Source organism: Plecotus auritus (genome assembly GCF_963455305.1).
Source record: "Plecotus auritus genome assembly, chromosome: 6".
In the NCBI taxonomy this organism is placed as follows: Eukaryota; Metazoa; Chordata; class Mammalia; order Chiroptera; family Vespertilionidae; genus Plecotus; species Plecotus auritus.
Window position 1 is genome coordinate 157,842,517 of NC_137773.1, and position 23,061 is coordinate 157,865,577.

The window sequence follows — 23,061 nt, forward strand, 5'->3', positions numbered from 1 at the left end:
TATTGCTATTCATTACCACTTTTATAGGTTTACCAGAACAAAATAATCATTGATCATTTTCATATAAATGCTATTAAGAAACACAGTGTAAACTTCAACTGATTGAAATGTTACTTAAGATGCCTTATTAAAATTTATTTTAAAGTGATTTTTCTCATTAAGACTTGACACATCTGAAGAGCTCTTGATTTAATCTCCTGCATGAGGATATTCTGCATGCTGAAGGACTGTGAGATTCTAGAGACTTGGGCAGTCTAGAGTTACTGGGACCTGTAGGCAGTTATTTCTTGCAGATCTGCTGTGCAAATTGCTTTTTTACACAAATCAAGGTGGGAAGAAAGAGCAGGAAATCATAATCTTGTTTGTAGGTTCAGTTTTCTATGAACATCAATAACAAATGTAGAAGGAAGCAACTGCCAATTAAAATCTGCAATTTTTACACACCTCTTATGATTACTTGAATAAAATAGTCCATAGTAAGTCTACCAAGAAATAACAAAGATGCAATAATCATTGACATTCGCACAACAACCCAAAGCCCATACTATATTCTTGAGATTAGTTGTGTTCCTGGAAATAAGATATATGTGATATCACACTTAATCCACAAATAACCCCTGAGTCAGTTTGTAGTGTTACTTCCATTCTGCAGATGAGAAAACTGAGCTCTAGGGAGACCAATTAACTTCCCCATTACATAGGTAGCAAGCAGTGAATCTAGACTATAAACCTTAGACTCTGATTACAAAACTCATCATCTTAAGCTCTGCAGTCTTGTTCCTCAATGTGTGGTCCCTGGACAGGCAACACCAGCTTTACCTGTGGCTTTATTAGAAGTGCATGCTCTGATTTAATTGCATAGAGACGTTTGGGAGCACTGCTCTGTACTATGACAATAATAGAAATAATAATACCATGTGCTGAATTATATATTTCTTTATAGCTTAAAATATGTGTACATATCCTACTAATCTGTGGGTGAGACAAGTCTAAAAAGCAAATATGAAGAATGTTCCAGAAGATGTCACCAGAGGGTGTTTTGTCTGTGGTTTATGACAACATGGACATGCTGTACTCTTGCATGATTATGAGGGGAGTGGTCATGGGTTCATGCCCCCAGAAACTACTTAGTGGGCTGACATCATGGCGATTTGCCAAACTTGCCCAGGAAGGGTTGTCCAACCGCATCAAAAAGCTATCTTAGCAAAAGCAACATGGAATGTCCTTTCTAAGGATATAATGAAAGAAACCCAGTTCACGAGAGTTTCCATTTATACAAGGAGAAATCTCAGCCAAGAAACTCTTCAACGCCAGAAAGTATTTAAAGCTCCAGTCTCTTTATTGAATGTTTAAATAGCTCAAAAATATATATGTAATTAGTTTATATCGAATGCAAAACTGGATATAGTTCTTTTATCAGAAACACAAGTGAGCTAAAAAAATCATGGGAGAGGATAGATTTATGTTTTCCAATTCTTTAACTACGTCCAAATAAGAACCAATTCATTAAAAATAATCAATCTGTCAAATTAGTAGCATGGTATTTACTATTTGAATTATTTAAAATGTGTTGGTTTCTTATGAATGCTTCCTCGGTTAAATTATATGTTTTATTCTTCATTTATTCCACAATATTCCACAAACATGAACTGTCTGTCATTTGCAACTCTGAGAGTGCCTAGTATGGTATGGAGCTTTATTAGTCATATAGTAAATAAATGCTTATGTATTCATAAATTAAAATAAAATTTATTCAGATTTCCTGGATCAAGATTTAAGTTCCTTGCAGGAAAGGACTGGATCTTGGTCACTGCTGTGTCTCCCAGGACTAGAACTTTGACAGTAACAGAGTATTTATCAAATTAATTAATGAATAAGAAGAGATTGAAGAGAAGTAGGAAATTACCATGCTCTTAAAGGGTCCCATAAGATATGTTAAGTCCAACAAGTAACTCCCATTTTGATGGCAATAATGTCAATATTTTCTCATTTAAAATGGAAATTAACAATGAAACCCTGTCTTAAATATCTATTAGTTAAATTAAATAAGACTAGGTATTACCAAAATTTTCAGTTTATACTCATTTTCTATGAGTTCATATAATTTGTGGTTCAATAATATCTGTTAGCAATCAAGCTTATAAATACATTTATATATTTCTAAATGCTTCTTTTATTTCCCAGTTAACTTCTACTTAATATTCACATTATCAAGAGCCAAAATTTAGGAGAGCAAAGCTCACAATTATGAAACATACTTTAATGATTTTAATAGCAGAATTCCTTAGGTTGGGTCCTTTTAAACATCAATGCTCCATAAAATGACAATTTAAAAAAAGGTATAGATAAAATATAGGTTTTTATTATAACTGGTGTCTTTTTGAGAGCACTTCACATCCATAAGATTTTTGTTTAAGTAATTCTTTAAAAAATAAGAAAAAGAAGAAAATAATGCAGGTACCCTGAGGACAGGAAAGAAATCTAGAGCCATTTATTCTTCCATGTCACCTACTCAAAAATACAAGATGCCAACGCCAGTTAAACATAATGGCTACCACCCAGCTGGTGTGGCTCAGCAGTCGAGCATCGACCTATGAACCTTGAGGTGACAGTTCAATTCCTGGTCAGGGCACATGCCCGGGTACTGGGCTCAATCCCCAATGGAGGCTGGGGGGAGTACAGGAGGCAGTCAATCAATGGTCTTCTCTTATCATTGATGTTTCTCTCTCTCTCTCTCTCTCTCTCTCTCTCTCTCTCTCTCTCCCTTCCTCTCTGAAATTAATAAAAAAATATTTTTTAAAAAGAGAAAAAAAATAATAATGTCTATCAACCAGCTTATATATCTATAGAAAGAAAGAAAACAGCTCAACAGAAGCAGGCCAATGTACTCAATATGGAATCAGATAGTAATCACAGAGCTAATTACCATATTTACAGTCAAACACTGAAGTTGGCAAGAAGATTGGAAGATGTGATAAGGGAAGCATCCTGGGTGCTAGTATTTCAAAATCTAAAAGTGTGGAAAAGATGACCACAATAAAAGCAGAATATGAGGAGGAATTACATATGTAATCAACATTTCCAAAATCCTATGAAATTGTATATTAAATGTAAACAAATTTTAGATTTTGTCAACTTCAAATCCCTGGAATGATTTCAGGAGCCAAAACTCAACTTGGAACATTTTTCTTTGCTTCCAGGGTGAATCTTTTTTTTTCCAGGATGTTCTTAGAGATTTACTTAGGTTAAGGGGAAAGCTAATGTCCCCTCCCAGCCACTACTGTAAGGACCTTCTTAACCAGTTGAAAATAGGCAGCCCGATTCTCATGTGAGAAAGAAGTGGCTTCATTCACTTATGCTTTTTTTTTGGCCATGAAATCTTTAAAACATGACTTTTTAAAAATTCCTCCAAACAGCTTGCAGGCATCTGCAAAAGATATGCTATTTAGGATAACACATACACAACGTATCACACTTTCAAAAGAATTCTGAGAGGAACACAGGCTCTCCAGTTCTGCATGTTTTCCTCTCATTGATTCCCAAAACCTTTGGAAATCAGCTATTGTAAACACAAGGCATTGGGTTTGTCCTCCTCATTGTGGGCTTGCAGTTTCTGGGAAGAGTGCATTGGCCTTTGAAAGTCATCACACAACACTTAATTTTCATCTGACTGGAAGTTTGCTGAAGTGGGTTGTTTTCCTTTTCAAGGAGTGTGTTAGCTTTCACATTTTTATTTTTTGCCAGAAATATGTTTTTCAGGCTCTTACAATTTAAAAATTTTAAGGAAAAAAAATTGAAGAAAAATTCTGGGGCTAAGGCCTATAAAATATTATCCCATTTATGTTCTGAGTTTAAATAATGTTATTTTCATTATGCTCATTCAGTTAAAACTGAATATATTTATCAGATGTATCACACAGTATATCTATGATCACTATTCTTTGTTTAAAAGAAATGGTTCCATGGTTTTGTTTGAATTAGTAGGCATAGCAGTCTGACCTGTTTTCTTTTGATGGTGGGGAGAGGTACCTACAAGTTATTACTAAACCTATTTATCAAATAGTATTTATATAGCAAGTTGAATGTATAGACAAGTCTAGTCAACCAACTTTAAATTTAAATTGGGCTGTTTTTGCAGCAGCATGAATGGAACTGGAGAGCATTATGCTAAGTGAAATAAGTCAGTCAATGAAAGAAAAATACCACATGATCTCACTCATTTATGGATAATAAAGAACATTATAACCTGGTGAACAAAAAAATTGATACAGAGGCAGTAAAGCATCAAACAGACTGTCAAATTACAGTGAGAAGTTTGGGGGGAGATAAGAGATCAACTGAAGGACTTGTATGCATGCATATAAGCATAACCAATGGACGCAAGACATTGGGGGGGGTGAGGGCATGTATGGGTGTGGGTGGCAGGCAATGGGAAGATATGTACACATGTAATACCTTAATCAATAAAAAAATTGAAAAAAATAAATTGGGCTGTTTAACTTCATTCAGGAGATCTATGGTAGGTAGATATGGTATAGTGGGCTCAATGATCCTTGCTTCCAAAATGACAACTTCCTAATACTCAAAACCAGTAGTTATTTAAAAACTACATTAATGCTTTAAAAATACAGACTGTTCAACAAAAAATTAAGTATCGACTTGACATTTTAAATTTGCTGGCTGGACCAAATCTTTTTAAAGAAGTGTAAATAAAGTTGTCCGCTCTTGAGAAATGATTCAAAGGTGGTGTTTGAAAGGTGTTACTCATTGACCAAGATCTAAAACACCATCATTACTGTACTATGAAACTTGATGTAAGCTAGGGTACTATAGCAATCAAATTCCATTACAATTGATATTAATAATAAAACCCAGACATTTTGCTAATCTCTTTGACTTGGTTTGTCCTCCTGAATGTGCAAGTGTTTAAATGATAATGTTTTTCATAAGTAAATTTGAATTGGATTTTAGAAGTAAGTTGCTAAGCTTAGTCCACACATTTTCTGATTGATTTTGCAATCTCAACTAAATAGTAGGTTACAAGAATCAATACATTAACCTTTCTACCTGGATATTAATCTAAAACAGTGCTCCTAGAGCAAACCAAATCATGTGTGTCACAGAAACCTCAGGGTTGAGGGCCTATTGATCAGAAAATACAAACTAGTACCTGAAGCTGGCACATCTAAGTATTAACATCATCCAGGCCCTTAACTAATAACATAATATAGGTAGTACATGTTGCAATTAAATATTTTGCTGAAGACATTTGCAACTTCAAAATTGGAAACTTTTTAAATACATAAAGTACATAGGCTATTATAAATAACCATGTACTGATCACCTAGATTAAAACACTAAATATTAACTCTTCTGTTGCAGTTATTTCTTTTTTTAAAGTAACAAAATTTGTACATTATAGAAATATTGATATCTCCTCTGTTCCCCTCCCCCGCCCTATTGACTCTCACTCACTCCTCAGAAGCACTGCAACTAAGGATTTGATGTGTGTTCTTCCAGTCCATGTTGTCATCTACTGTAAACCAGGAGTGGGAAACGTCTGGCCCCTGGGCCATATCAGACCCAAGGAATCATGTGGTCTGGCCCTGCCAAGGCGATCGCAGGCGGAACTCGAAATTCAATAAATCCAGGCAGCTTATTTCATAGCAATATAAATTCATATTAAGTGAATTTTATTAAGCGAATGATGTTATACATATCCAAATTGCCCTTGGCAGAAAAAAGGGTCCCCACCCCTGCTATAAACCAATTTCAGTCCATCTCTCTCTTTCAACCTTTCTCTCTCTCTCATCGCCATGTAATTTCAAAATACACACACATTCTAAAATTCTGTACACATCTGAAACTGTTTTCTCCCCAACAATATTATGGTTTTATGATATGTCCATAAAAAACAAATTATTTCAAATGCCTCTTAAAGTACATTTCATAAATAGATCTCAATTTATATATCTATTTCCTCATTGATAATCATATTGGTTGCTGTATATTTTTTTCTTTTCCTGCTAATATATCATTGCTGTAATAATCATCTTTGAATTAAGCCTCTTGACACAAATATGCAAGAGTGTGAATACATACGTGGGTTCAGTATTTTAAACCATGATTCTTAATAGGAGGCATAGATACATGTATAAACATGTGTGTGTGTGTGTGTATTTTCTACTTAAAAATTCTAAACTTTTGACTATGATTTGAGGTAAGTCAAATTAAAAATAAACTCTAAGCTCGAAATCATTCTACTTTATTTCTCTGCCTCATTCCAAACCAGGATTTCAAAACTATAGAGTATGTCAATAAGACATTATAGATAGTTTAAGAGCTAATTAAGTTGATTCTGAAAGTCATATTAGTATTTTCTGAACTTTTTAAAAAATATATTTTTGTTGATTGTTGGAGAGAGAGGAAAGGAGAGGGAGAGAGAGAGTGAAACATGGATGTGGGAGCCGGACACCCAGGTAACTGCCCTTGGCCAGGAATAGAACTGGCAGCCCTTCAGTAGATGGGACAATGCCCAACCAAAGGAGCCACACTGGCCAGGGCAAATATTTTCTGAGCTTTTTTTACTTAAAAAATAAGCAGGTACAGCTGAAACTAATATATTGAATGTCAACTGTAACTGAAAAGAATAACAGCAACAAGCAGGGTTACTGGACAAAGGGGGGGCAGTGTTCCCCCACAGCCCATCATACCTAAGAACCATCTATCTCAGTGTATAAATTCATTATATGTAGGAAGTGCTAAAAAGTGCTGGTTACCTCTCTTGTTTCTATTTCCTATTACAAGCTCTTAGGAAAAGGGAGTCGGTTGCATTTCAATGTAGTCGGTAACAAAAGTCAAATAAGCACTAAAACAGGAGATATGCATAAGTGTTCTAAAGAACACGGGATGTTTTACTAAAATTATTTTTCTGTGTGATTTCCCTGAATAAAATCCTTAAAAAATGTCTCCAACCTATTGTGCTACTAGACTATTATGTACTCTAGTTTCTATTTTAAAAATAATAATTTGGATTAGAAATCAACACGATAACATTTCTTCTCCCCACATATACTCACTTAAAGTTACTTTTTTTTTGTTTGTTTAGTTTCTGAAAAATCCTCAGCAAGATCCTTGAAGTCAATTTCACTTTAAAATGTTCAAGAAAAGAAGCTCAAGAATTAACTATTAAGGTTACCACTTTATTATGTGTCCAAGCTCAACATAAAATGTGGCATAAGGGGTTATGCTTCAGAGAGAGGCAAAACATAAATTATCTTATTTGGATTCAACTACTGTCTTGACTTAGGAGTTTCAGAGAGAGCCATTTGCCATTGCCACACCTCACCAGGAAAAGGGAAATTGGATAGAGCTAAAGTAATCTGAATTGTATTTGTGACTTTCTCAACCATACATTATGCGAATTACATGAATAACTGCTTCAAAGTCTCCTTCACCTTCTGAGTATAGATGGAACTCTGAAATCCTTACCACTAACAGCAGAGTGCTTTTCATTTCTCTTTGCTGAAGGACCAGCCTTCCCCCATCAATCATAGATAGATAACTTTTTAAAATATAATAAAGTTGGATTACCAGGAAAAATTGAATTAAAAAAGACATACAAAATATAAGCTACAACTCTTTTTTTAATTATATTTTTATTGATTTCAGAGAGGAAAGGAGATGGAAGGAGAGAGAAACATCAATGCTGAGAATCATTGATAGGCTGCCTTCTGTATGTCCCCCACTAGGGATTGAGCCCGCAACCTGGGCATATGCCCTGACTGGGAATCAAACCAGTGACCTCTTCATTCATGGGTCGACACTCAACCACTGAGCTACACCAGCCGGCTAAGCCACAATTCTTTATTTGCTTCAAGAGATGTAAAACTGTTCTCTTAAATGGCTACAAAAATGTCTAAATGCTGTTCCCTCTCAGTGCCTGCCTTTATCTCACTGCAGCTCTGTAACCGGTTCTTGGATGAGTACAGCTTTATGAACCACACTTTGAGAAGCACTGAGGCATGAAACAAAATAGTCTCACTGGCAAAAAGTCCTCATTCCTTTGACGAAGAGTAATGAGAAAGAGCATTAACATCGTTCTTTGCATTTGTATTGAGGGGGGAGTGTGGAAAAGACAACTTTCCTCCAAAAAAATAGTCTGAGAAGGTTATTCTTTCATCTGTACTTAGCTGTGAAAATAGACTTTTCCCACCACTTTTGGCCACAGGGGGAATGCAGTGAGTTTCAACATTTAAGGGGCAAAGATATCACCTTGTGAAGGTTGCGAAAACAGGCTCATTTGGGTACTGATCCCAGACACACTGATTCAATAGACCTCCTTAATGCCTACTATTGCTGTAGTACTTTCAATCTCTAAGCACCTTTAGGCATTCTTATGTGGTCAATCTGACTATTCTTAGTTTCACAAATAAGGAAATGTGGACTCATGATTTTGCCATAGATAAAGTATTAAACATAGAACTCAAACCTTTTAGATTCTAAGATTCTAAGTTTAGTGGTGTGTGTGTGTGTGTGTGTGTGTGTGTGTGTGTGTGTGTTTATAATCTTATGTGTGCAAAATGTACCTTGAGTCTTAAACAGCCTTAACTATTACTGGGATAGGAATGGACTTTTTAATTTACTACTACTTAAAATTATTTATTCTCCTTCACAATGATTGCCCATAATAACATAAACATTTCTGAAAGTTACACAATCTACAGATGCTCTAGATGTTCTTTTTCATAACTGTGCAATTGCAACTAGAATATTATTCAAGAAAGAGCTTATTTTCTTGGAGTTAGGTCTCCTAAGAAATTATTTAACTAATTAGCTAGTACAGTGTGCCAAGGCTAAAACAGCTGGTTAAAGAAATTACAACTGTTTTCAGGCAGGAGATTAGCTACCTGTGTTTGGATGAAATTGCATTGGACCTGGATCACTGATTCAAAATCTAGCCATGATTCAGTGATTCACTATTTGTGTAATTTGGGACAAATTATTTTATGGATCACCTTAAGGAAGGTTTCCATATCCATGCAATTCAGGTAACACCTACAACATGCAAGGCTCTTACAAAATTAGATTTTAAAAATAGTGAGTGTAAAAGTGACTTCCTTAATAAATAACTCTTATCTCATAATTTTTGATCAATATTTTTAAATAAAAAAGCAGTATCTTGTATATTGTCTTCTTCCTTGGTTTATAGTGATTTCAGGGAACCTGCAGTGACTCCAAATAAAGAACTTCCTTATAGTGTAGGCAATGTAAGGTGTAAAGTCTTTCTTCCCCCAGAGTTGGCTTATTTACCATCACTGAAGATAAGTAGAAAGCTGGGTTGCAAGTTGTCAATAACATTGTAGAGTCTGGCAAATGTAGGTAGGTAGATCAGATGGTTCTAAGAACCCTGCCTTGCTAAAGCAGCCATAACATAGTGCTACAAACTGGGTGGCTTAAACAACAGAAATTTATGTTCTCTGAGTTCTGGAGGCTGGAAGTCCAAAATCAAAGTGTCAGCAGGACTGGGTCCTTCTGAGGCCTATGAGGAAGGACATATTCCAGACCTCTCTCCTTGGCTTGTAGATGATGTTCTTCCTGTGTCTCCCCACATCACCGCCCCTCTATGTGTGTCTCATGTGGCTATTTCCCCTTTATAGAAGTCTACCATTCATAGCGGTTAGGACTCACTCTAATGACCTCATCTTAAATAGTTACATCTTCAATGACCCTATTGATAAATAAGGTCACATTCTAAGGCACTGTGGGTTATTTATTTTGGAGAGACACAACTGAAGCCATAACATTATGGTTCAGTGATTAGCATTCTCGTGAGAAACAGAAGTCAGGAATAATTTTTCTCTTAGTTTTGAACTTACTAGCCATGAACCTGGAAATTTCTCAATCATTTTAGGCTTATCAGTAAAATAAGTGTGTGGGAGTAGACACAATTTAAGCCTAAAAAGCTCCTTTTGTTTCTAATATGTTTAGTGTGAGCAGGGATCTTAAAAAAAAACACAAAAACTGCTGGATCACAAAACAAGCTATGAATTTAGCTGTTCTCTTATTCAAGGCCCCTTATTTGCCCAGAATCACAGCTAGTAAGAAAGTCAGACTAGGAAACAGGTCAAATGCATTCTTCTGAAGATCAAAGCCTCAAGGCATTATGATGAGATTGACTGATAAAGGAAAATAAATATATAATGTGCAGGATGCCTCACTCTTTAGTGAGAAGAAATTCATACATCAAAACATGTCTGGAAGGACAGATACAAAAGCAATTTACCACTTTGATTGTCACTTAAGAGAGGAGAACTGAGTGGCATGGGAAGAACAGTAAGGGAAAATTATTTGTTCTCTTTACATTTGAATCATAGGAAAATATATTACCTGTTCAGGGTAAACAAGTATTAACACAGAAAAATATTCATGTAATTGTGCCTTTGTTTAGCTTTACATTTTCAAGCCCTGATATTCTGTATTGAAGTCATTTTGTGTTTGGGGGCCAAGGCACTTATATATTTGTTTCAATATGAAAACATAGAATGAGAGAAGAGTTCACAAGCAGATGTTTCTGAAGAAGCTTTTGCTCTACAAATATGATACACTCAGTGCACAGAACGAGCTAGCAATCTGTGGCATCTGTCTTCAAAGGACACAGACCTTAGCGATCAATGCCAAATTTACTGCAGCGTTTTTCACCTGAAAAATATCCACACCCTCTAGCAGTTGGTATTTTTTGGTCCATAATTTCAACCTGTCTGCCTACCTATTTTAGTGGCAGCAGCGGTTGTAAAAACTGAGAGCAGTGAACGAAGTATAGACTGAATTTAATTAATTAATATCTGTTTGAACCAAACAAATGCTTAAACCACTGTTTCTATAACTCTATCATTGGCTGAAGTTGGGAGGAATGTCCATACCTGGAGCAGGTATCAAAATCCAGAGCCACAGGGGAGACCGATGTCAAGAACATCTTTTTAATTGATTTTAGAGAGAGAGGGAGAGAGAAATAGAAACATCAATGAGAGAAACATCCATCAGTTGCATCCTGCACGCCCCCTAGTGGGGATCAAGCCACAACCAGATCATGTGCCCTAACCAGAGTTCAAACTGGTAACCTCTGGGTTCATGGGTTGACGCTCAACCACTGAGCCACACTGGCTGGGCTAAAAACAATTTTTGAAAGAAAGGGAGACTAAGTGTGATGATAAATATGGTGGTATTTCCATTTTAAATATAGAGAAAATGGAGATCCTGAAGAATACGTATTGAAGGATAAGAAAATCTTAAATTTAAAATATCCTATTGGGGTTCTGTATTTTTTTCATTTATCCATACTATTATAAATATACTAGAGGCCCAGTGCACGAATTCTTGCACCAGTGGGGTCCCTTGGCCTGGCCTGTGGTATCGGGCCAACACTGGCTCTCTGACATCCCCTGAGGAGTCCCGCATTGCGAGAGCAGGTGCAGGCCAGGCTGAGGGACCCCACCAGTGCACGATCGGGGCTGGGGAGGGACGGAGGAGGTTGGCCAGCCAGGGAGGCACCACATGAGGGCTCTAGGGCATGTCCGGCCTGTCTCGCTCAGTTTCGATAGGCCGGACTCAAGCAGCAAGCTAACGTACCGGTCGGAGTGTCTGGCCCCTGGAGGTGAGTGCACATCATTGAGAGCGGTTGAGCAGCCTTAGCATATCATTAGCATATTATGCTTTGATTGGTTGAATGGATGACTGGACACTTAGCATATTAGGCTTTTATTATATAGGATATTTAAGCTACAGTTGTAGAATAATCTCTATAGATTAAGCATATTTAAAGCTGTCATTTTAGAGTCCTAAAGTGCCTCACCAATATTTTATGGTGACAGACCTTCTGGATTCACATGAAATAGCTGAAGAAGATTATAAAGAATGGATTTTAGAGTACATTCTATAGGCAACCACTAGGACTTTTACATCATTGTTCTTTTATATGACCAGAGAAGCTAGACACATGAGCCAACATAAAATTATGGATGCAAATTAAGGGGATGACTTGATGCTATGCTTGCTTATTTTTTCTACTAATTGCTTAAATTAATAATTTTGGTTTGATGTAAATAATCTAATGTATAAAAGCAGTGATTATTTAGATTTTTTATTAAGATATTTCCATCAATTATGTTTGTTATGCTATAACTGTTATGGCTATTTCTCTTCTATTAATGATGTCATGCATTTTTCCTATCTATTTATCTATGTGGCTATCTATTTATCTATCCATGGATCTAACTATCCTCCCCTCATTCATTGAATAAATGTATGTTGAGTCTTTGAGACATTTCAGGCTCTATATACTATGGTTACCTTAACAAATAAATATGATATCAGCTCCCAAATCAAATCTTAATCTTTACCATACAGTTTTCCTTGACCACCTCCAAGATACTTATCCTTCTCTTAAACTCAGGTAGCACTTAAGTTATAAGACTTTATTTAAACATTTAATTGCAGAGTTATTTATAGAATGATTTTCCTACTGCATCCTGTTTTCTAATAAATGAAGAAAATGATATAGACAGAGTTCCTGCTTGAATAGTTTATTATTTAATGTAGTGTTTGGACATCTAGATGTTTTACTAGTGGCAGACAGCAGAGTGTTTTAAGGAGTGAATAATCAACTATGTCAATTCCATAGATACAAGAATCATTCCTCCCCGCCACCACCTCTTCCCCCTGCTCCTTCCCATCATCCTACTTCTCCTCTTCCTCCTTCTCTTCTTCCTCCTTCTCTTTTTCCTTGTTGACTTTGTATTTCCGTCATCTACTATAGTGTCAGGCATGTAGTCAGTGATTAATAAATGCCCAATGAGTGAATGGTGGAGTAAGAGATTAGTGACTTCTCTTCCTCATATCCTCCATTATATTTCTAAGTGCTAGCCTTATAACAGATGCTTTTGATGGAGTCCAATGTATTGAATCATTCTTCTGGCTTCCTCTTCTTCCACCCACATATGCTCAAAATTTCAGGCTCCACCTATGAACTACCTAATCGGAATCTGCACTGCAACATAATTTCCCTAGTGATTCATATGCACCCTAGCATATGAGAAGCACTAGCATTGCTCACATAAACTTTACTTTCCTGCCCCCCCCCCCCCAAAGCTGAAAAAACTTTTGCACTCAAACTAACACCATACTTAAAATTTTTAGGGAAATTGGTGTTTTTGAGAAATACAAAGAACTAGAGTAGAGTCACATTCTAGGATTTGATGATCTCTTCTTCTCTCTCAGTCTTTCTCTTTTCCCTTTCCTCCTCCCCTCCCTCCCTTTTTGCTCTCTCTCTCCCATAATGAAACCTCATTATGTAGAGAAGCAGCACAGAGTCAGAATTCTATGCTAATTTACCATTTTTTAAAGTTCAGTTATTTATTTATTTTTAAGTATATTTTTATTGATTTCAGAGAGGAAGGGAGAGGAAGAGAGAGATAGAAACATCAATGATGAGAGGGAATCATTGATCGGCTGCCTCCTGCATCCTCCCTACTGGGTGGGGATCGAGCCTACAACCCAGGCATGTGCCCTTGACCAGAATCGAACCTGAGACCCTTCAGTGTGCAGGCCGACACTATATACACTGAGCAAAACCGGCTAGGGCTGCTAATTTACATTTTTAATGCTACAGAATCTTAGCCAAAGCTAACTGAAAACACAATAGCCATTTTCCTAGATTTGCCTCCCTTCCTAACACTGTGTGCAATCTCCTTACTCATCCTTGTGCCTCTCCTGGAAGGGAGGACTCAATATTTACTGGGTATTAGACACATGCAGGTGCATTAGGGCAGTTTATTCATTTAATCTTTGTGCCAACAGGAAACACAGCCCTGCAACTGTCCCCAAGAACATATTCCAAAAGCTGTACCTTCCAACCACACACAGCCTTCCACTACTGCCCTAAGCTGCCATCCTATCCTATATACATATTTATCTATAAAAGCACCCATATTTACAAATGTATCTTTATTTGTCCAACTTATCCTTTCTAAATGGAATTATTTTGTGGCAGAGGTCATAACATAATTTTTGTTATCACTATTCCTCACACATAGCAGATGCTTAGAAAATAGAAATACTTGAATGGAGTAAGTTCACACCATTTCTTAATATTTGTTTCCTAAACATCATCTACTTACTTACAGGATTGATTCCTTTCAAGAAATGCAGACTCAGAAGGGACCACTAAGCACTGACACTCCCATGTCTTAAGAGATTGAGGAGAAGGGTGGGGGTACATGAAGAATTCAAGAAAAACTGTCTCTTGTCTGAAAGCTACTGGAACATCCACCGATACAAAATCCCTGGGTCAAGAGAACAGCTTCTGTTGCTATTCCTTAAAAGTTGGCTTTAGGAGACTAAGGGATCCTAATGGTTTTAGCAAATGTCCTCTTTTTATATCCACATCCGAGCTTAGATCCCACATCTGTTTTCCTTTCCCCTGAACTGTGCTTGTTTTTACAGATGTTGTTCTTTCTGACTCACATCCAAACCCAATGGCTTATACGCTTGTGGATGGATGATAATCAGAGATACCCACTTATGATTCTGCATATTTTATATTACATGTACATATATTTTTAAATGACCTTCACTATTCTGCTTCACCGTACCACAAATGCACAGATGATTCCATACTCACATCCTCCACATCCTCAGAGGAGGAACAGAATAGACATACAGTCTCTGATTGTTAAAGACATTGGTTCCCAAAGGTGAGATGGGGGAAGGGTGTTGGGTGGCAGAGTGGTTCATCGTTTTCTTGGCAAAGGAGTTAAGCAGTATGGCAGACCTAGGCAGGAGAGACCACTGAAAGTCTCACAAAGTTTTGTGCCCAAAAGTGAAAGCTGGGGACTAGCCCTGTATTGACTATCACATGAATGCCTAGGTGGATGATGACCAGAGGAAGTCTCCTACCAAAAGCTGAATGAATAACCTATAGATACTTGAACTTCAGCACACCCTGAAACAGAATTAAATTGCATTCCTCTCCAGTCTGAAAGAAATAAAATCAACTCACAGAAATAAAAAAAATTTTGTTGCATACACCCTGAATTTGCAGATTAAGATTCACACAAGACCTAAGGGTGTTACTTAGAAAGATGCTCTATGCCCTAATACTGAGTCTGAAGCCACCTAATTAATGGATTTGCAACCATTCCCCTTAGTTGGAAGCAAAAAGTGGCTTAACCCATGGCTGGCTGCACCCTGACTAGCACTGGAAGAAAATGACCGATATGTGTAGCAACAGAGAGTTTCTTGATTTAAATGGAACAAATGCTAACACAAGTCAAAATCCGTCGTAGAAAGGAAAAAAAAGAATCAAGTCACACCTTTGCAATCAGTCAATAAACTTCCACATGCAAAATGAGACGAGTTTACAGGCTATGATACCTATCACTCAATAATGTTTGTTATATGCTGAGCCCTGGTGAAATGTCTTAACCCACATAAGCATTATCACACACCTATAAGGTAGGTTAAACATCGGCCCCACTTTGCAGATGAATGTATTGAGATTCATGGGAGTTATGTGACTTACCCAAAGTCATATTGATGGTAAGCGGCAGCTCTGGGATTTGAACCCAGTCAGATTAGCTACAAAATCCAGCTTGATCACCACAAAATGCTGCCTTTGCCCACAAAAGCTCAAATATTTGAATGGTATAACCCGCAAAAGAAGAGTTCCTCATGTCCCCTTTTATTTCAAAAAGGAGTAAGGCCACAGTGGCAAAGAACATAAAGAGATTTGCTCATTGTCATATAACTCAGCATATCACTCATCTTTGTTTTATGACAAATAATATTCAGTCAAATTAATCATTTTGCTTTCAATGTTTCCCAAAGGGCAAATCTAAAGTTTAAAACCTGATATTTTACAGCCTTCCGGAAATTTTACTTTAATTGCTCCAAAGCTGACACGGGACCTGAGTGACAGGATGCCAAGTGGTCTCAGAGGCCAGGCAAAGCACCTTGATGGATCTTCCCTGGGGGTCTGGGAAGGGAGACTGCCGGGAAGCCACTTAACAGAAGAGCAGACAAGATGCTCAGAACAGGGGAACCCATGAGACTTCAGTGTGGTCATTTAAGAATCAGAGAGTTGGATGTAATTCGTCCTCTACTTTCAACACCTAAGATTAGAAACCCTTAATTTGGAAATGTGATTTCTTCAGGCCACTCTAAGCTCCATCAATTTCAAAATAAGATTCCCATGGGAAAATTCCTCACCCCCAAAAAAGCAAAGCAATCATTGTGATTCTTCCTTGTCCTTAAGTAAGGACTAGCCCATAAGGGTACCATTTCACTGGCGTGTCCAAAGTACCCATGATGAACTTTTATTAAAACATATTGGACCCAGTACTATCTGCTGAAGGAGAATGATCTAATTAGGGGCAGATTTTTAAAAGTCCATCATGGATGCAAAAAAATTGTAACAAGAAATGTGTATTATTCAGATCACTGGGCATTCAGTGACCTCCCATCTAATCCTCTGCTTTGCTTGTGTTGACATGTCCTGTCATTGACACGCTCAGACCTGCATTATAACAACTGCTGAAAGCTGAATCAGATGCTGTTAGGAAAAAAGTCACTTACTGGATTCTAACCTTTTCAACTCTCATTTCTATTTCCATCCTAAGAATATGGCCATTGCTCACACAAAAGAAAGATGATGATGAGTATGAGGAATCTGCCAACTTAAAAAGACATCCTTTAGAGCAAAAATAGAGGCAGAAGTAATTGAACTTGTGTTGAGAGGCTGTTGACAAAGCTTTCCCAAAACATGGTAATTTAAGAAAGACAACTTGAACAACTGTGGCTGAGCAGGAAAAATAGAAAAAGAAAACTCTTGCTACCAGAACCCTGAGTTGTTTTAAGTTAAGGAGGCAAACAGTGCTCTATACATGGGATATGTCAGGGTACACTTTATTAAATTAAGTAAGGAGCAACAGATTAAAAAATTAGAGAGTCCATACAGGAGAAACATGTTTAGATTTTTAGACATTTACTTGAATTCTAATATTCTCTAATAAATTAATTCAATTTTGATTTAGATATATTCCAACAAAATAATGACCCAAAAAGACACTAATGGGGAGACATGAACCCATGATGAACCCAATCCATTGAATCTCTTTTCATTTTTCCTTGAAGGCGTCTGGCTTCAGGGACCTTACATAACCAGGCAGGCAACTCACTCCATGGCTTTCAGACATTCATGGAATACAAAAACAGAGCAAAAACAGAGGTAGTGACGGACTCACCCCTGGCCTTCAAGGTTTCCCAGTACCTACCACTCTGGCATATGCAAACTGGACAGTGGGACTTACCGCATTAAAATTGGGGAAGAGGTTGACTGCTGCTGCAGTGTCAAGAGGAAAAGGAAGGAAGGGTTTAATATCCAGCGACGGTTGCAAAGGAGGGGCTGGTGGACGGACCAGGGCTGGGAGGGCAGGGCTCTGGCATGTACCACCTGCAGAGAGGAGAGCAAAGGGAGCAATCAGGGACGTCCAGCACATTCAAAACAACAAAAACCACACACACACACACTCACACACACACACACTCACACACACACACACACACACAACAACAACACACATACACACACAAAAAACAAACAAACAAACAAAAACAACAACAAAAAACAACAACACCTAGGTCTTTTTTGAGACCAAAAGGACAGCTTTGTGGGTCCTTGGAAAAACCAAGACACAAAGTGTACGGACGTCAGTTGGGAACTGGCCAATGAGCAGACCTGCCATTAGGCAGAGAAAGCTGGTTGAGCTGCTTCCTTTTCCTCCTTGGATTATAACTCTCTGCTTATGTAAGTAACAGCTGACATTTCCAACATTTCAGATGTCCCGATCTATCCTTCTCTGCCTGCCTAGAGCTTTGGATTGGATCAGGACCAATCTACCACCCAAATCCCTGGATTCGAAAGGAAAACCCCACCATGGCTCCACCATCCCTCTTTGCAAACTAACTTGTGCTCAGAATAGGTATCCAGTCTCAGTGGTTATTTCACAAAACTGCTCTTTTCCATCACATCCAAAACTCTGGCAGCAAGACCACATGAACCTGGCACGGAAAAGAAACTTAACCGCAAGTACAGGCAGCAGTACCTCGCTGCCCCGGAGGCAACTGGAAGATGAAAAGCAGTGGACCCGGCTACCAGTAGAGCCATCTCTGAGCTATCCAGCAGTCCCATAGCTTTAAGAAGCCAATGACTACCTGCTTTCTTCTCAGTCATGAGTAGGTGGACTTTACAAGTTCACCAATGAGCAGGCAGTGGAATATTATGCCAACAAAACACCCCCTTTGCGTACAGTAGGCAGGCAACCAGCTGTTTGCAACAGAGCACACACTTTAGCACACACCCTCCCCCCCCTTATATAACTCCACTGCACTCCAAGGCTGGAAGGATGAAGCCCACCTCAGCGTTCCATCTCCATATTTTGGTAACATTCCAAAACATCAATTTTTCTGTTAATTAAAGGCTGCTGAATCCTAGGAAACTTAAAATATGCCAGCATTCTTCTAATCTGAGAGGCAAGCAACAGACTGTAAAAACCTGCTGGTGAGAATCCAAGAGGCATTAGGAAAACAAAATGCAGTGGGTGTTGTTTTTTTTTTTTTTTCCTTTCCCACAGCAGAGAATTCTGAGACAGAAAAGAGAGGAGAGGTTCATGCCTGTGCCGCTTCCTCCCCTGTCTGTCATCTTGTTTGTAAAACAGAGTAGAGTGAGACTCCTTACACTTCACCTTGACAAATCTCACAATCAACTCTGCCAGCTGCACACAACCATCACCCGGTCCCCATCAGTTACCTGAACTCAAGATGAACATTTTAAAAATGATCCCCCAATGGTGAATCCAACCCTACTGGACCAGAGGCTCTGCTAACAAGGGGGATGACTTAATACCCATAACAGAAGCCAGCAGCACAAGATTTAATTAACCATACCGAAAAATCGTCAGCTCTCCTGCTTCCAGGTATAAAATCAGCTGGAACCAAATTAACAAAAACAGCATTTCCCTCACTCCTTTAACTTCCCTCTCGAAATGTTTCTCAGCAACAGCAAGGACAACAATAGCACGTTTGAATCAGCAAACCAATTAAAAGAAAACGTAGTACAAGTCAGAAAAGAGGACAGATATTAAAGCAAACAGAGATAAAAGCAAAATATAACAAGTCTACATTTATCAGACCACACCATAAACTTATTTTATTGTCCACCTGGTAGTACATTAAGTGTGGGTGTGTAGACTTTCTTAGAGAGGGCATCCATAAAACTTTGGTGACAGACCTGTCATGAGTTTAGTATTGCTCAAAATTTATCTTTTGATGAAAAGTTCAAGAATCAAAATAGCTCGGCTGGTGTGGCTCAGTGGTTGAGCACCGACCTGTGAACTGGTTCAATTCCGGATCAGGGCACATGCCTGGGTTGTGGGCTAAATCCCCAGTGTGGGGCGTGCAGGAGGCACCTGATTAATGATTCTCTCTCATCATTGATGTTTCTATCTCCTTCTCCTTTCCTTTCTGAAACAATAACCCCTTCCCTGAGGCCCAGGAGTACATGGCTTACTTAAAGCTAAGACTGGATCTGGGTAGTAGAGGTCACTTTCTGCCATCTACATCTACACAAGTAAATGCCAAATACAAGCAGCAATGCTTATTGAATGATGTAGGGACAAGAATATGGGGAGTGGTTTCTCTGAGTGTCAGGCCCAAAGGGACAGCTTAAAGCTAAAAAGTCAGCTAGAGGAAAACCTTCCAGCATTTCAGTTCCCACCCGAAGAACAAGGTGTCATAGGTACATTTGAATATTGTGGCACCAATTAAATTAACTATAGCAAAAACAAAATTCAAACCCATCTCAAATCCTAATAAGAGTAATTCAACTGCTATGCAGTCATGCGCCACTTAAAGACTTTTCAGTCAATGATGGACCAGCTATATTACAATGGTCCATTAAGATTATAATTCCTATTGCCTAGTGATGTCATAGTGCAATGCATTGCTCATGTTTGTGGCGATGCTGGTGTAAACAAGACTATTGTGCCCCCAGTTTGTATAAAAGTATAGCTTGTACTATTATGCATAATAATATACAGTATGTAATATATGATAATGATACTATGTTTCTGGACTTTGTGTTTACTGTACTATACTTGTATTATTATTTTAGTGTGTACTTTTTATACTTATAAAGAAAAGTTTACTGTAAAAAATATCTTTAAAAAAAAAAGGACAAAAATAAAATTTTGACTGGTGCCTCTTTAGAAAACTTCCAAGTAAAAATAAGTTTTGGTTGAAATCAGTAGTATGGTTTAACATGTCCACAAATAGTAGTGAGCTTTAGTAAATCATTTAAAATAATTATTATTTGAGTGAGGTGTCATGCTGTGCAAAAGTATTCATTATCTTATGTGATCCTAACATCTCGGGCTAACATAGTATCATAAAAAGAAAAATAAGTTGATAAACTCTTTAGCTATTTATGTTGCTTCCACAGAAACAAGAATGCAATTCAGCAGGAACACATTCTGTAATTATTTCATTTACAAAGCGCTCTCTGGTTCAAAGAGATTAAGAGAAAACTCAAGTTTACTCTTTCATCCAGCACAAATAATAAATGTATGTTGATATGATGGCTAAGTGGAGTCCCACTTTCTCTCTTCCTCCAAGATATATATTTCAGTTACATATATATAATTTAAGGCTCTTTCTCAATATCACAACTGGTGTTTCCTTCCTGGGGGAAAAAATCAAAGAAGAATCATCCAACTTTGGGAAGCTGCAGCCCCCCTCAGGGCTGAGGACTCCTTCTCCTGCTGCTGGGAGTGCTAGGCGCTAGGACTCACACCTGAGATACTCTTCACAAATTGCCTTGGGCCAAGAGGAGCTGCCTCCTCCAAGGTCAAGCTGCCTGCCAAGTGGAGGGCTTGGTGTCCCCATGCAATGACTTATTAATGCATGGGTTCATTGGTTTCTCCTCTTGCCTCAAGGCCGAGCAACTCTGAAACTGTATGTCAGCTTTACTGCTCCTCATAGCATATAGAAGAGACAGAGGTCTCTGCAGAGATTGCCTCTCAGCTCAACTTCTCCCTCTGCTCAGTCCTACATCCCTCACGCCTGACAGTGTTCCCAGGAGCACTCCCAATAAAGCCCAAGTCCATTTCCCAAAGAACATGACCAGTGTCAGCAGGGCAGAACAATTTATGGTTCTAAAGGAAACATTGAATCACTTTAAAACTACAGTGGTGATATTGAAGCACAGAATTGAGGCTACCTCTTAAATATTATCTGTGACTAACACTTCTGCCTTTGCAATTTAGGTAAGTCCTGAAATAGTTTACTTGTACCAATCTGTACATGCTCAGCAGTAAGAGTATTATGTGCAAATAATGCAGAATCAAAACCAGCAAGTATAACATGTTTCATCTGTAAAGCAGATTAAAATAATGCTCCTTGAGGAAATAGCTGTCCCATTCCTTCATTTCATAATGAAAATATTGCATTTAAGACATGAGTACATGCTTATTACTATTTTCCTTTTTATAAAATTATCTTAAAAGTAATAAATGTCAAAATACATATAAAATTTATAGACATTTCTACAGGTTAAAAGAGTTGTTTTGTGGTTACTATTTACAAACAGTGTTGCTTCATACATTGGAATGTCACACTTCTGGAATATTAATATTCTTAATTTGAGCAAAACATTTTGAAGCCTCCATGGGGGGAGGGTGCTGGAAAAGATATAAATGCATGCCCTTTGTATATGAAATTCTGCCTATATCTAATACTACATATTGCACACCTATGCAGTTTTGACTTATGCAGTTTTAACAAGTTAAACTTTAACAAATTATTCTGATTTCAGAGAATTAATATTCCTTTGCAACAAATTTCTTAAATGCCATTAAAAACAACAAATTAAAAACATTCACTGAGTACAGAGTGGTTATGAGGTACTGAATGAGGTAGTAAATAATGAAGATAGATACCATAAGTTTATCTTTAGAACTTAGAATTAAATTATAGAATTAACATTAAATATTACAAAGTAGCTGTAAATACATAAAATTAGAAATTTGAAAATATACTAGAGTAACCTATTTGTTAAAATAGTTAATAGGGATTGAGAAAATAAGACTCATTGACTTTAGAAGTTTGAATTTTTGATAAATTAAAATGTAAACTTAGAAACATTTATCAATCTATACATATAAATAGGGTTTCTAAATCAGTGGTTGTCAGCTAAAGCTTATGGTAAAAGATAATATATATAAAGTGCCTTGCACAGTGTCTAGCCCAGTGGTCGGCAAATCGCAGCTCGCAAGCCACATGCGGCTCTTTGGCCCCTTGAGTGTGGCTCTTCCACAAAATACCACGGCCTGGGTGAGTCTATTTTGAAGAAGTGGCGTTAGAAAAAGTTTAAGTTTAAAAAATTTGGCTCTCCAAAGAAATTTCAATCGTTGTACTGTTGATATTTGGCTCTGTTGACTAATGAGTTTGCCAACCACTGGTCTAGCCAATTGGTTCTCACTAACTTAGGCATATATTTTTAATGAACCTAATAAATTCTAAAGGAGGTGTATAGGTTAGTCCTCACTCAAATCTGGGCTCTTGGAAAGTAGATAAGTAAGATAATTTTTATAGAAACTTCAAATTCTTCACTTTGTTTTGAATCCTGCAGAAGGAGACTCTTTACAAGAAGAGGCTACTTTGCAAATCAATATTTTGAAATATAGTATTCCTTGAGAGTGGGATAATGTTCTTGCCATAGTACAACACTTTTAACCTTGAATTTCTGCACGTGGTTCATTCGGAGTTCATCTAATAGTCATGTAGCCACAGACTTTCTGTCTGACAGCTTAACCTGCTACTTAATCTTTCATTTTCAAAAATGACAAAACCAAAGTTCAAAATAATCAGAGGTGCCACTGTTAAGTATTCATGCCAGTGTGTGCTTCAGAACTGTGTGTGTGTGTGCGTGTGTGTGTAAAATCCACATTTACA

General features: G+C 37.6%; 1 protein-coding gene across 3 annotated transcripts in view; it reads right to left on the reverse strand.

Moving 5' to 3' along the window:
* The window catches only part of ZNF385D (zinc finger protein 385D), a 727,289-nt gene that overhangs the window by 198,598 nt on the left and 505,630 nt on the right, over positions 1 to 23,061 (reverse strand). For all 3 annotated transcript variants that reach the window (XM_080671549.1, XM_080671551.1, XM_080671550.1), the window contains one exon: positions 17,364 to 17,506. In XM_080671549.1, the coding sequence (XP_080527675.1) occupies positions 17,364 to 17,506 (143 nt within the window). The remainder of the gene's footprint in view (positions 1 to 17,363; positions 17,507 to 23,061) is intronic.